General features: G+C 49.2%; 1 protein-coding gene across 2 annotated transcripts in view; it reads right to left on the bottom strand.

The window, feature by feature from the left end:
• Window positions 1–727: 727 nt before the first annotated feature.
• The window catches only part of LOC132836957 (zinc metalloproteinase-disintegrin-like crotastatin), a 51565-nt gene continuing 36933 nt past the window's right edge, over window positions 728–15359 (bottom strand). Inside the window, exons 16-24 of one of the 2 annotated variants that reach the window (XM_060856545.1) lie at window positions 13594–13744; window positions 12174–12245; window positions 7373–7448; window positions 6386–6491; window positions 4916–5009; window positions 4096–4167; window positions 3987–4022; window positions 3031–3096; window positions 728–1113 (exon numbers count right to left, since the gene is read on the bottom strand). In XM_060856545.1, the coding sequence (XP_060712528.1) occupies window positions 1081–1113; window positions 3031–3096; window positions 3987–4022; window positions 4096–4167; window positions 4916–5009; window positions 6386–6491; window positions 7373–7448; window positions 12174–12245; window positions 13594–13744 (706 nt within the window). In that variant the 3' untranslated portion in view covers window positions 728–1080. The remainder of the gene's footprint in view (window positions 1114–3030; window positions 3097–3986; window positions 4023–4095; window positions 4168–4915; window positions 5010–6385; window positions 6492–7372; window positions 7449–12173; window positions 12246–13593; window positions 13745–15359) is intronic. The other variant, XM_060856546.1, reaches the window with a different exon arrangement.

Below are 15359 nucleotides of genomic sequence, written 5' to 3'. Positions count from 1 at the left end.
GGAGCAGACGTGTCCACGTGTGTGATGTTTTGCTTCTGTCTCTGTATGGTCACATAATGACAGTGCCACTTTCTCTAACCATGCTGCTTGCACAGTGAACACCTCTACCAGAAAGCTCCCGCTGCTTAATGCTACATCCTGCTGGTTCTCAATGTGCTGGAATCCAGAAAATCCGGAAATGAGGACCAAACAATTCCAATTCATGATGAATAATTCCTGAACAGGAATTCGGGAGAAACCTCTTCAGCTAGAGTGTGTGTAGAATCTGTAAGCAATGAGAAAGTGGTTATGGTGAAAGTGAGGGATGTGCTGGCTAGCTGAGAGGGCTTGTGGACAGTATTGGTGCCAGCACATGGGCCAAAGAGATGGCAGCTGTGTCGTTCACTCAGACCCTCTCAGGGATAGGAATGCACAATCAATGCATGGCACAGTCAGGGAAGTCACTGCACCAGCCTCAGTGACTCACTCATTGGCATGGTTACACTACACTGCTAACCATCTCACAGAATGTGGAAGTGGACAAAGCACTTCACCTTTCTCTTCCCTGAGCAACAACTTCCCCACGGCTTTCTAGGGAGTTTTATTACAACTTAAATAAAGAAATACTCTTTTTTTCTGGTGAACTGGGAATGAATGCCTGGGGGTGAGGACAGCACAGAGATGGCTGGCACTCTCCTGTTCCTCCCTCCAGTTTATTGTTACAAAAATACACAAACATACAGGAAACTGTAAGACAGAGTTTCTTATTTTTATTCAGGAACAAGTGGACTTTTGACAGGTACCTTTAAATACAAATATTCCCAAGACCAAAGAAGCAGCAGAGAATCCTGTGGATAGTTCCAATGATTCACAGCAACAATGCTCCCCCAATCCTCTGCCACCTTCCCTCCTGAACAGGCAGGCTGATCATTCCTGCCACTTTAGCTCTCTCTTTAATGAGAGCTCCATGGAGTGAACACAGATAGTCTGCCTTCCACTTAGCTTTGATATGTTGTAGTGCCTTCCTGTCTGTCCAAGGGGCAGGAGATACAGGATAATCCCTGAGGGCTTCGTGTTGCTCACCTTCCTCCCCGGTATCACTCAGTTCCTTGGTGTGGTTGGAGGCATCAGCACCTAAATACCCAGATAACAAGAATGGTCAATGCACTCTTACCTACATTGATCCTGCTGTCTTTTATCCCTTCAGTGTCGCTCTCTGCCTTATTCTCCCCTTCTTACCAGTCAGAGTTTAGTTCTGTTCACCCTGGGTCTCATTGCGATAGGGCTTTATGGAATGTTCCAATGACCCTCTCAACCTAAAGGCCCAACAGCCTGAGTTTGAACAAGTGGCTCATTTTTGCAAACCACATTGGGATGTGCAATATTTGGACCAAGGAGAAACATTTTCAAAACTGCTTTCAATCCCTTGATCACCAATTTCGGTTTGAGATTGATGTCTGAGGGGGAGGTGACGGTCTAGTGGCAGTTCAGCAGACTGTGACTCAGACACCCTGGTCACGTACTGGGGATGTGGGTTCAAATCCTGTTGTGGCAGGTGGGGGAATGCAAATCTCAAATTGAGAGTCTAATGATGACTGTGAATCCATTGTCAACTGTTGGGAAAATCCCCATCTGGTTCACTAATGTCCTTTAGGGAAGGAATCTGCCATCCTTACCTGGGTCTGGCCTACACGTGACCCACAGAAATATGGCTGACTTTTAACTGTTCTCTGGGCAGTTAGGGATGGGCAATAAATGTTGGCCCTCATCCCATGAATGAATAAAAAAAAATCAACTTTGTGCACATTCTAAAATCATTCTTCATTGCACAAAGTCCGAAAATCCAGCAATGAATTGGGGCTGATCGTCAGTATGGTCTCTTTATCCTCACGTTAGAGGCTTCATTCCCATCAGTCACTCTCCTTCACTCATGCAGCGAAAGATGATGGCTTTTCCCCTGAGAGAGAAGGGGGATTCCTGCAGTGAGGGGTGGATTGGGGATTGTGTGACAATTTCCTTCTGTTTACAGGGACAGGAGCAATGGTCCAGCCCAGCTTGGTGGGGATTGACATATACTCATTGCTGGATTACAAACACCAATCTTCACCATGGCCTGGGAAAGACCAATGAACTGAAGATGAAGACTTGCAATGACTCTCCTGACCTCAGGTTTCTGGAGCTGCACTTGAACCCACAACTTCCTGGGGAGCAGCCAGCACTGAGGTAGAGTAAGGATTGAGCCAGGCAGGCAGTGAGTCTGCTAGCCCTTTGCTGCAAGCTTCTTCCCAGGCCCCTGTGATGGAGAGGTACCCTGGAAACCATGGCCTGACATGGACCAGCAAGTTAATCAGCTGATCCAAACTCTTACAGAAATGATCCAAACACAGACTGCAGCAGCTGGAAGAGGCCATTTGGCCATTCAAGCCTGCTGTGCTGTTCAATGTGATCATGGCTGATCCTCAATCTCAACTCACTCTCAATCCCATACCCTTCAAACCCTTTAGCTCCAAGAACTTGGTCTAACTCCTTCTTGATAACATTCACTGTTTCAGCCTCAAACTCTTTCAGTGACAGTGAATCCCACAGGCTCCCCACTCTCTGGGTGAAGGCATTTCTCCACAGCTCAGTCCTCCCCTGTATCCTCAGACTGTGAGTGCTGGGTCTGGACCCCCTGCTCAGCAGGAACATCCATCCCATGTTTACCTTGTTACAAGACATTAGTATTTGATCGGTTGTTTTGTATGAGATTCCCACCCCCCACCTCCATTCTTCTCAACACCAGTGAGTATGGTCCTAACTGATCCAGTCTCCCTTCATATGTGAGTCCTGCCATCCCAGGACTCAATCTGGGAAACCTTCACTGCAGTCCTGACATCACCAGAACATCCTCCCTCAGGTAAGCAGACCAAAACAAGGAGACATGATGTGTAGACAGCACACACAGACCAGTTTGGTTTCAGAAAGGTGGTTCATCAAATGCTGGTGTTGCAGGCAATGCCCAAGCCCCCTAAAACAAGAATGTTACACATGACCACGACAGTGCGCCCTGACCTTGGAGCTGGGGGGCTGCGGAGGTTTCATTCCTGGTGGCTTTGGGGGTGCTCTTGGAACATGGGGCTGCAAAGACAAAACAAATAAATCAAAAACCACAAGTGTTAGTGTGGGATGATTGGGGTCAGAGGGAAAATGCACAGACTCAAGTCCCTTCATTCCCTCGTGAATGCAAATCTAATAAACTACAGCTTGTGTGGGGATGGATTAGATGGAGGAATCTTTCCTACTTTATAAATCGCCATTTACCAAATGACAGGCTGGGATCAGCAGTCTGGAATCCAGATTCTGGATTCGTGGTGCTGGAAAAGCACAGCAGGTCAGGCAGCATCCGAGGAGCAGGAAAATCGACATTTCAGGCAAAAGCCCTTCATCAGGAATGCTGCCTGACCTGCTGTGCTTTTCCAGCACCACGGATCCAGAATCTGGATTCCAGCATCTGCAGTCATTGTTTTTACCTCGTCTGGAATCTAGCCCAACCTTTTATTTCCGTTTGTGTGCGCTCTCTCAGACACTTGGGAACCAGTGATTGGAAATGGCTCCCCCCTGCTTGAACCGAATTCTCGCTGTTCGTTCAGATCCTTTCCCTCCACTGGACATCCAAGCAGTCATTTAGAGCTGAGGTTTGACCTCTCCCCTCCATCACCAGCCACACATGGCCAAGCAAGATTCTGCTCCAATGCCTTATAATCCCTCGCCAGTCCCGATGTAAGGAAGCACCCTGTCTTTCTCTCCATCTCTTTGTTTGCCAATGACTGCAGCTCTGCCTCTCCCCCACCTTACACCCGATGGGAACAGTTTTGCCTCCCCCTCCCCACATTCACCATCTGCTCTGTGCAGATTTTGAACACCTTGGTTGAATCTCCTCAGGACTATCTCCTGTCCAAGCAGGCCAGCTCCAGTCTCTCCAAATCTTACCACTCGCTGAGTGCAAGTCAAGGCCACAGGGAACATACCTTGTCTGACGATCCAAGTGGACGAGGAGGTGGTGCCTACAAGAATAAAGACCAGTGGGTTGGGTGTCTGCTCGATGTGAGGACAGAACTGTGCTAACGGAGGACTTACCTGTCGAGGGGGAAATGGTGCAGACAGGACTGTGTTGTATGCTGGAGGGGGTACAGTGACCATTGCTGGGCCCTGAAACACAACACAACAGAACACAACACAAGAATGAGCAAGGAGTCAGAAACAGGTGTGCAAGGCCCAACTCCCCATCAAATATGGGGGAGGCAATGTTCTGGTGGTATTATCACGCGATTGTTCATCCAGTGATGCAGGTAATGTTAGGTTCAAATCCCTCCATGGCTGAGGATGGAATTTGAATTCAATAAAAATAAAATCTGGAATTAAGAGTTTAATGGTGACCATCGATTGGTGATTGATTGCTGGAAAACCCATCTGGTGTATTAATGTTTTTTAGATGTCTGGCTCACATGTGACTCAGATGGTTGACTCTTATGCATTTGGTCTGAGTGACACCGTCATCCCGTGAATGAATGAACAAAAACTTTCCCCATCCCACTGGACAGACCATTCCCACTTGACTGGCTCATACCATCTGGAAGTCAACAAAAGGCCAATTGCTTTGTGACTGGAAACATGTGAATCAGATTGAGCTAGTATGGAGCTAATGGGACAAATGGCCTCCTTCTCTATAAGAGTGAGTGCAGATGGCACTTGAGGACATACGTTGATTTTTTTTGACCATCGCTCAGCAACTTTGCAGTTGCTTGTCAGCTCCTGATCGGGTCTAGTCCCGCTAACTTTTTTCTTGCTTTGACAAGTAAGGATCTCAGAATGCCCTGAATGATGGGGATTTGAACCCATTTTCTCTATGAGGATAAGCACAGCCAGGCAGCAAAACACCGTGAGCAAAATGACTTGCCTTTGGCATCTGAGGTCTCATCACACGCGGTGTGACCGGGGCACTGTCAGTAAAGGCTGGGTTCGAGAGTCCTGACGTTTGCGTGTGTGGTGTCCTGGAGACAGAATCCAGAGGTTACAAGTGGGAAGCAACAACAGTTCACAGCTCAGAGAGATGTCACCAGCAGACACACCTGCCAGCCTCACAAGGTCAAAAAATGTCCCCAAAAGGAAGCAACCAAGACAGAGGGAACCTAGCACTCATTGACACCGAAACACAACACTCATCAGAATAAAGTGACCAGAAACACCATCCATGAATAAAATCACACGGGTGTCCCAGAGAAACAAGCAGAGAATTTTCCCTGTCCAGGGAAGAGACAGTATGTCTATCTGTGTGACTGTGCCTCTGTATGTGTCTGTGTGTATGTAATGATGTGACTGTGTGTGTGTCTATGTGTATGTATGTATGCGAGTATCTGTATGTGTGTGTATCTGTGTGTGTGTGTATAAAAATCAGAAAACAAATCCATGTTCAGGGAAAAGAACCAGTGAGGCTCTCTCAACCAATGAGGAAGAGTCACAAGGTGATAGAGTGGCACCTGTATCTGGTACAGTCATGCACAGGGCAGTGTGCCAATCACACACCAGGCCTGGGGAATGGCAATGTGAGTCTCCATATCCTTCTCATATTGCTGCTGGACCAGGCACACTTCAAACCTCTGGCCCTGTGCTCAGGTGGTTCACAAGTCTCCTTGTGTGAAGCTACACTTCTCTGGGAGGTACATGCACACCACATAATGGAACCATCAAGTAAATGGCATCCCTCCCTTCCTCGCACTCTCAGCACCAAGTACCATGGGAAGCTTGCTGGTGCCCTGTTTGTCCAGGGTTATACTCAGGTTTTGGACGATAGTTTTGGACTGTGTTTGGGGGGCACTGCAGGTTCTGAGTTGGCGCATGTTCTGTGATCCAGGTGCCAGTCCAGCCCGATTGGGGGTGAAACCAATTGAGTGAAGCTTCCTGGGAACTAATGTCACCCTATACCGTTTGACACCTCCCAGCGCAGAGTAAATCCAAGGATATGCTAAACAAGCTCTGTACGGTCTTGGGGGTAAGCATCTAGGGCAATGGGAGCCTCTCTGAAGGGTCATTTTCTTACATTGTGGAGCACAGCAGGCAACTTGCACAAAACCAGATTCCCGAAGCCCCCCTCCCCTCCAATACTGGACAGGACACCACTAACTTACCTTTCCCGATCTGAGAGTGGGGCATGTTCCTGTCTATCAGAGAGGTTAGAGCAGGGTCATCTTTGGTTTCCACATCTCATTGGAGAAACCAGCACTGTTGGGAATGCAGCAGGGATAATGGAGAGAGTCCCACACACTGTGTCAGGCCAGAGTGAGCTCTGCAGCTTGCCGTGTTGAAAGGATAGCCAAGATACACAGACCTCTGAAGGTGTAGCTGTGCAGATTAGCTGAACCTCATTTACCTTGCAGTGACCGTGGGTTTCCTTGTATGTTTCCTGTATGCAAACGCAGCCGCTCCGAAAGCAATGGTGATCAGTAAGGTGATAGCCAGCACGATAATAATGATGGCTGCAAGGTGTAAGATGAGAAACGATTACTCTGATGAGATATACCGGGGAGAGGTTAATCATCATTGCTCATTGTTTATTTTCTCTGATCCTGTCAGGGTGAGTGGGAGGTCACAGCCCTATCGGTGTTCCACATTCCTAAACCAATTACTCAGGCAGACTGGGAAGCAATGTCAATAGCACTGAAGCAAACTCAGACAGAACAGAACGAGGAGGCCATTCAGCCCCTCCAGCCTGTTCCACCATTCAATACCTGCCTGATCTCCACACCCCTTCAACCTTTCAACAAATTAAAAATCTGTCTGTCTCCTCCTGAAATTTGTTCTGTGTCCCAGAGTCCAAGGCATACGCCAGGGCAAGTGAATTCCACACATTCACAACCACATATTTGAAGGACGTAATGCCTCCTGTATTGAAATCTTCACCTAAAACTGTGAGAATTCGCCAAATCAAAAACTTGCAGATTTTCCAGACAAGATTTAAGTCTGCATTGTGTGTTCCCTTGGTATCTCCAGCTGCCAATGCTGCAGGCTCAAAGTGAAAGGCTAAAGGAAACTACTTGTCTCACCTGAGCACAGAATACCATGTCTGAGAGCCAGCTGGCTCCCGAAGGCAGCAATGACACACAACGGCAGTTTCCTCTGAAGCTCAGAGGAAGAACAGACAGATCCCCCCCCCACCCTCTCAGCTCAGTGTCCAGCATTAGGTGCCTCAGGAGGTCCCACATAACCACTGTCACACTCCACCACCCCCCAACCCACAGCAGGGAGAGAAACCACCAGAGTTGGGGAAGGAGCGTGCCTCACAAATCCAACATGATGCAGAGTTGTTGCCTGGTTGCTGGCTGCTACACAGGGTAAGATGCCAAAGCCAAGGTCTTACCATATGTAGGAAGACCACTGTCGGGTGATGAAGAGGAGCCTTGTTTCAGCTGACACTGCAGTAAATGGTTACACACCTGCAGAGTGGAGACAAAGATAGGGTCAGAGGTCGGGCTGGAACATCTGGGAGGCAGGGGAGGCCTGTTTGTCTGCGCGACAGAGACTTATCTCACACACACACACCAGCACCCAGAGCACCACTGAGCATGCAGCATTAACCCTTGCAGCCCAACTGTTGCACCATGACAAAGTGCAGTTGAACTTGTTTCTTTGTCCAAGATGGAACCGAGTGCAGATTCATTGACCTCTCCAAAAGGCATTCCTGACAGCACCTTCACATCTCAGATGCAGGAACACGAGTCCAGCAGATTCCACTCTGACCTGCAGCACTCACGAGACTTGCTGCCTGACCTGGTATTGTTAGTAAGTTTACAGATGACATCAAAATTGGAGTTGTCGTGGGCAGCGAAGATGACCTCAGATTACAATGGGACCTTGACCAGATGGGCCAATGGGCTAAGGAGTAGCAGTTGGAGTTTAATTTAGATAAATGCGAGGTGCTGCATTTTGGGAATGCAAATCTTAGCAGGACTTATACACTTAATGGTAAGGTCCTGGGGAGTGTTGCTGAACAATGAGACCTTGGAGTGCAGGTTCATAGCTCCTTGAAAGGAGAGTTGCAGCCAGACAGGGTGGTGAAGAAGGTGTTTGGTATACTTGCCTTTAATGGTCAGAGTATTGAGTACAGGAGTTGGGAGGCCATGTTGTGGCTGTACAGAACATTGTTAGGCCACTGTTGGAATATTGTGTGCAATTCTGGTCCCCCTGCTACAGGAAAGATGTTGTGAAACTTGAAAGGGTTCAGAAAAGATTGACAAGGATGTTGCCAGGGTTGGAGGGTTTGAGCTGTAGGGAGTCACAGAGATATACAGCACGGAAACAGACTCTTCGGTCCAACTCATCCAGGCCAACAGAAATCCTAAACTAATCTATTCCCATTTGCCAGCACTTGGCCCATATCCCTCCAAACCCTTCCTATTCATATAGCCATCCGGAAGCCTTTTAAATGCTGGAATTGTACCAACCTCCACCACTTCCTCTGGCAGCTCATTCCATACACGTACCACCCTCTGTGTGAAAAAGTTGCCCCTTAGGTCTCTTTTATATCTTTCCCCTCTCACCTTAAACCTATGCCCTCTAGTTCTGGACTCCCCCATCTCAGGGAATAGATTTTGTCTGTTTACCCTATCCATGCCCCTCATGATTTTATAAACCTCTATAAGGTCACCCCTCAGTCTCCGACGCTCCAGGGAAAACAGCCCCAGCCTGTTCAGCCTCTCCATTTTGCTCAAATCCTCCAACCCTGGCAACATCCTTGTAAATCTTTTCTGAACCCTTTCAGGTTTCACAACATCTTTCCAATAGGAGGGAAACCAGAATTGCACACAATATTCTAAAAATGACCTAATCAATGTCCTGCTCATCCTCAACATGACCTCCCAACTCCTGTACTCAATCCTCTGACCAAAAGAGGATAGTATACCAAACACCATCTTCACTATCCTACCTACCTGTGACTCCACTGTCAGGAGCTATGAACCTGCACTCCAAGGTCTCTTTGTTCAGCAACAGTCCCTAGGACCTTACATTAATCTCCACCCCCACGACCAACTCTGACCCCACTCCCAGCTCCAGCCCCACACCAGGTCCTAGCTCCCAGCCCTGTTGTATTTTCACCATCCCTCCAGACCTCCCCCTCTCTGAGGATGAACGATTATCACCTTCATCCCCCTAAGCTCACGGATCAATGAGTATCGAGCATTTCTTCTGCTGCCTTCACCTCCACACCTACTTCTTCAACTAGGATTCTCGCCCACCCTCTGACGACCCCTTCTCCCGCCTCCAACACACCCCATCCACCTGCACACCCCGTGCTGGCCTCTTACCCGCCCTCGATCTCTTCATAGCCAACTGCCGCCGTGACATTGACCGCCTCAACCTATCCACCCCCTCACCCACTCCAACCTCTCACCCTCACAACGCTCAGCCCTCCACTCCCTCCGCTCCAACCCCAACCTCACCATCAAATCAGCAGACAAGGGAGGCGCAGTGATAGTTTGGCGCACTGATCTTTACACCGTTGAAGCTAGATGCCAACATGTGGACACCTCTTCTTACTGCCCCCTTGACCATGACCCCACCTCCCACCACTAAACCATCATCTCCCAGACCATCCATAACCTCATCACCTCAGGGGATCTCCGCCTCCAACCTCATAGTCCCACAACCCCGCACCGCCCGTTCCTACCTCCTGCCCAAAATCCACGAACCTGACAGCCCCGGCCAACCCATTGTCTCAGCCTGCTCCTGCACCACCCAACTCATCTCTGCATACCTCGACACGGTCCTGTCCCCCTTAGTCCAAGAACTCCCCACCTACGTTCGGGACACCACCCACACCCTCCACCTCCTCCATGGTTTTTGCTTCCCCAGTCCCCAATGCCTTATCTTCACCATGGACATCCAGTCCCTGTACACTTCCATCTACCATTACAAAGGCCTCCAAGCCCATGCTTCCTCCTCTCCCACAGACCCAACCAGTACCCTTCCACTGACACTCTCCTTCGACTGACTGAACTGGTCCTCACACTGAACAAAGTCTCCTTCCAATCCTCCCACTTCCTCCAAACCAAGGGAGTAGCCATGGGCACCTGCATGGGCCCCAGCTATGCCTGCCTCTTTGTCGGATATGTGGAACAGTCCATCTTCCACAGCTACACTGGCACCACCCCCCATCTTTTTCTTTGCTACATCGATGACTGTATCGGCGCTGCCTCGTGCTCCCACGAGGAGGTTGAACAGTTCATCCACTTTACCAACACCTTCCACCCCGACCTCAAATTTACCTGGACTGTCTCAGACTCCTCCCTCCCCTTCCTAGACCTCTTCATTTCCATCTCGGACAACCGACTCAACACAGACATTTACTACAAACTGACCGGCTCCCACAGCTACCTAGATTACACCTCCTCCCACCCTGCCCCCTGTAAAAATGCCATCCCATATTCCCAATTCCTTCGCCTCTGCCGCATCTGCTCCCAGGAGGACCAATTCCAATACCAAACAACCCAGATGGCCTCCTTCTTCAAAGACCGCAATTTCCCCTCCGACGTGATCGACGATGCCCTCCACCGCATCTCCTCCACTTCCCGCTCCTCCACCCTTGAACCCCGACCCTCCAACCGCCACCAGGACAGAACCCCACTGATCCTCACCTACCACCCCATTAACCTCCAGATACATCGTATCATCCTCCGTCATTTTCGCCACTTCCAAACGGACCCCACCACCAGAGATATATTTCCCTCCCCTCCCCTATCAGCGTTCCGCAAAGACCACTCCCTTCGTGACTCCCTCGTCAGGTCCACACCTCCCACCAACCCAACCTCCACTCCCGGCACCTTCCCCTGCAACCGCAGGAAATGCAAAACTTGCGCCCACCCCCCCACCCCCCTCACTTCCCTCCAAGGCCCCCAAGGGATCCTTCCATATCTGTCACAAATTCACCTGCACCTCCACACACATCATTTACTATATCCATTGCACCCGACGTGGTCTCCTCTACACTGGGGAGGCAGGCCGCCTACTTGCGGAACGTTTCAGGGAACACCTCTGGGACACCCGCACCAACCAACCCAACCGTCCTGTGGCTGAACGACGCTTGGAGGAAGTGCGCCTCATCTTCCGCCTAGGAACCTTCCAACCACACAGATGAATGTAGATTTCTCCAGCTTCCTCAATTCCCCTCCCCCCCACCTTATCTCAGTCCCAACCCCCGGATTCAGCACCGCCCTCTTGACCTGCAATCTTCTTCCCGACCTCTCCGGCCTATCACCCTCACTTTCACCTCCTTTCATCTGTCGTATTCCCAGTGCCCCTCCCCCAAATTCCCTTCCCCTTCCCCTTTATCTCAGCCCGCTTGGTATATCAGCCTCATTCCTGAAGAAGGACTTATGCCCGAAACTTTGATTCTCCTGCTCCTCAGATGCTGCCTGGCCTGCTGTGTTTTTCTAGCATCACATTTTTTAACATTAAATGTGTTAGTCCTGTCCTAATCTGCCTGAATATTCTGAGGCTGTTTTCCCTGGAGCTTTGAAGACTGACGGGTGACCTTATAGATGTTTATAAAGTCATGCGGGGCATGGATAGGGTAAATAAACAAGGTCTTTTCCCAGGCTAGGGGAGTCCAGAACTGGAGGACATAGGTTTAGTGTGAGAGAGGAAAGATTTAAAAGGGATTGAAGGGGCAATTTTTCACGCAGGGGTTGGTGTGTGTATGGAATGAGCTGCCAGAGGAAGTGGTGGAGGCTGGTTCAATTCCAACATTTAAAAGACATCTGGATGGGCATATGAATAGGAAGGGTTTAGAGGGATGTGGGCCAAATGCTGGCAAATGGGACGAGATTATGTGAGGATATCTGGTTGGCATGGAGGAGTTGCATCCAAGGGTCAATTTCCATGCCGGAAGACTCTACGACTCAATGTCTGCACTCTCTGACTGTCACATTCTTCATTCTATTCTTCTCAAGGACTGGTCAAGCCAAACCCAGACAGCAGGCGGCTGGAGGCAGAGTATCTCGTCCCTGAACAGGGAGTGGTGGCACAGTCAATGCGAGACTCGGGGAGGGTTTCGGGTGTGTTGGTGGCATGGGGGTTGGGGACAGCTTCCGTTTCACCACAGATCAGCCTTGGGATTGGCAGAACATCGAAGCAAACAGGCACAAGTGAGCCAGTTGCCTTACCGACTCTGTTGGGCACTTCCGGGAACACTCATCGACAAGTGGCACCTTGGTACACCTGGAGTTGACACACATCTGTAGAGAGGGCAGAAAGATTGAGGATATATTCATTACTGAAGTTCACATGGTCAGAGGAACTCATCTCGTGGAGATAGATTTCTGGATGTCAAGCAGGTCAGAGAAGGAGAGGGAAAGAGAGAGAAAAAAACAAACCTCATTCAGACCGGCAAGTCCCATTTGCAAAGCTCAAATCTCAAAGTGGAAAAAGCAATCACTGATTTGCTTTGAGGTTTATCTGTGAACAGCCACCAACCTGATGTCCCTCAGTGATAGAACTGGATTGGGAACACCTACCCCGATAGCCTGTCTTGTTGAGAGAGGACAAGGGAGGATGGATAGATAGCACAGACGTTCAGGCAGCCTACCACAGTCCAGTGGAGCTGAGGAGGAAGTGACCTCATGGATAGATTTTCAAGAGAGGGGATTTCCATGGAGAGTTGCTGATCGCCCTGGCACTCAGAGGTTTCAGGACACTGAGGGGAGATTTCGAAGGGAAGCTGGGCAGAAATGATTGTGGCACAGCCTGCTGGGAGGATCCAGAAAGCTCCACGCACACGAGGCAGAACCAGCACCACATGTTGGTGGAACAACCAACCAGAGGAGGCTGTCGCTTTGTGGTTCACGTCACTGGACTAACTATGCAGAACCCCTTGTGAATGCCCTGAGGAGAGGACTTCAAAACCCACAACAGCAGGTGGTGACTTTCAACCTCAATAAAAAGCTGGAACATGGATTCTGGAAGCTGAAGACAATTGTCAGAGTAAACAATCCAGTTCACCAATGTCTTTCAGGGAAGGAAATCTGCCCTCCTGACCCAGTCTGGCCTGTGTGTGATTCCAGACCCCTGACAATGTGGTTTGATTCTTCAACATTTCGGGATGGGCAATAACTGCTGGCCTACTCAGTGACGCGAACATGCCATGAATAGGTGGCAAGTGGCTCAGTGGTTAGCACTGCTGCTTCACTGTGCCAGGGACCTGGGTTCAGTTCCAGCTTCGGGTGACTGTCTGTGTGGAGCTTGCATGTTCTCCCCATGTCTGTATGGGTTTCCTTCGGGTGCTCCGGTTTCCTCCCACAGATGTGCAGGTTAGGTGGAATGGCCATGGAAAATGCAGGGTAACAGGGATGGGATGGAGAGGGGGTAGATCTGGGTTGGAGGCTCTTCGGAGGGTCAGTGTGAACTTGATGGACTGAACAGCCTGCTTCCAGACTGTGACTGAACAAATCAATTAAAGTTATGCCAAAAATAAAACACAATGTCTGTCCCACCAGGAATAGTTCAGGTGTAGACCAATTAGAACAGATTTGACATATTCCAAGGACTTTCCCTGTCTTAGTCAATGAGCCCATTCATTCCCATTACCTTGTTATCTCCACACTTTGTTCCATTTTGTACCAAGCTGACTGGATCCAGTACCACTTGGCAAACCGTGCTTCCGATTCTGATTGAGCCAGTGCTATAACGTGGCTGCTTGTTCCCACCAGTGCAGCTCAGCTGTCCACACATGATGTCCCTATCAATTGAGGTGAGAGAACGGTACACATGATGGGAAGTCACGCCACAGACCCCCTCTACACGGCTATTTCACCCCGCTCTCTCTCTCTCCCTCCCCACTCACACATCCTCCCGCACCCCAAATCAAACAAAATGGCTGTGGTTGGTTCAAATGAGCAGACTGAGAGGTTCCTGTTGGGTGAGGGGATAAAGGGACATGGTTCCAAGGCTGGGATATGAAGTCAAGAGGCAGAAACACTCACAGGATGAAAACTGATTGATCTGACAAGTTTGAGAAGCTGACTGAGATCTTTGCGTCCTCCTCTCTCCCTCTTGTGAAGTTGTCTCATGCAGGGGGACAGGAGGCAAGGTCGTGTCAATGAGATAACATATCATTGCCTCACTCAATGGGCTCTTCAACACCAGATGCGTCCCTTGCGACTTGAACCTTGATTTGAAATCCCAGTAGAGAGCGCATGAAGGTGCAAAGAAAGTACACAGTTCTTTGGGCACCATTTCATCAAGGGCAGGGTGAGTCATCACCAATACTTCCACATCAACCAGCACACAAGATTCAACCTTTTGTTGAAGGATGCAGGGTACAATATCCCTGCAAGCTCCCCTCCATGCCCCTCACCATCCTGACGTGGTACTATATCACTGCTCCTTCACTGTCACTGGGTTACCATCCTGGAATTCCCTCCCCAAAGGAATTATGGTCAACCTACAGCACATGGACTGTGGTGGTCTATAGCTCACCCCCACCTTCTCAAGGGGCAACTGGGGACTCTCTGTGTAAAAGAGTTGCCCCTCGTGACTTTTTTAAACCTTTCTCCTCCCACCTTAAACATATCTGACCCTAATATTGAAATACCCCACCCACCCTAGGAAAAAGAGCCTTCTCGTTCACCTTATCCATGCCCTTCATGATTTTATAAACCTTTGTAAGGTCACCCCTCAACCTCCTATGGTCCAGGGGAAAAAATCCCATCTTATCCGGCCTCTCCCTATCTGTCAAACCCTCCATTCCCAGCAACTTCCTGGTAAACCTCTTCTGAACCTCTGATCAAAGATGTGCTTTTGCCATTGACGAAGGGCACACTTGTCATCACCTTGCTTGTCCCATTCCCTTCTCAAGGCTACCTTTCAGGATTAGTGCTGAGGCATGATATCTTTGTAGACCAGGGTTCTGAGAAATGGTCAGACACTTTTTAAACTTTCAAACAGCCCACTGCCTAACAGGGGAGTGAGCAATTGCTGTAGAATCTCGACAGGTCTGGCAATGTCGTGGGTGAGTGAGGAAAACAACGTTAACATTTCAAGTTCTTTCTGACAGAAGTTAGCTCTGATTTTCTCTCCACAGAGGCTGCCAAACAGTAATGTCTGCTTTTACTTCCAATTTCCAACATCCACTGTTTGTGGCTTTGTATTAGCTAGAGTGTGGGATTTCATTTATCCAATTGCCTTTTCATATGTTCTGTACTCAAACTTTCAGGAAGTATATTTTCCCCAAGTGTTCGGGGCCTGAAGACAGTTTTCTGAAGGATTTGCCTGGGCCTGCATAATAACTGAAGATTGTCAACTGAAATTCCAGAGTGCTGGATTATATGATCACAATCTGCCAAACAGAAGTG

This window comes from Hemiscyllium ocellatum, chromosome 48, assembly GCF_020745735.1.
Source record: "Hemiscyllium ocellatum isolate sHemOce1 chromosome 48, sHemOce1.pat.X.cur, whole genome shotgun sequence".
Taxonomy (NCBI): Eukaryota; Metazoa; Chordata; class Chondrichthyes; order Orectolobiformes; family Hemiscylliidae; genus Hemiscyllium; species Hemiscyllium ocellatum.
Note: the sequence above shows the minus strand (reverse complement) of the source record. Positions and strands in the feature narration are given on the sequence as shown.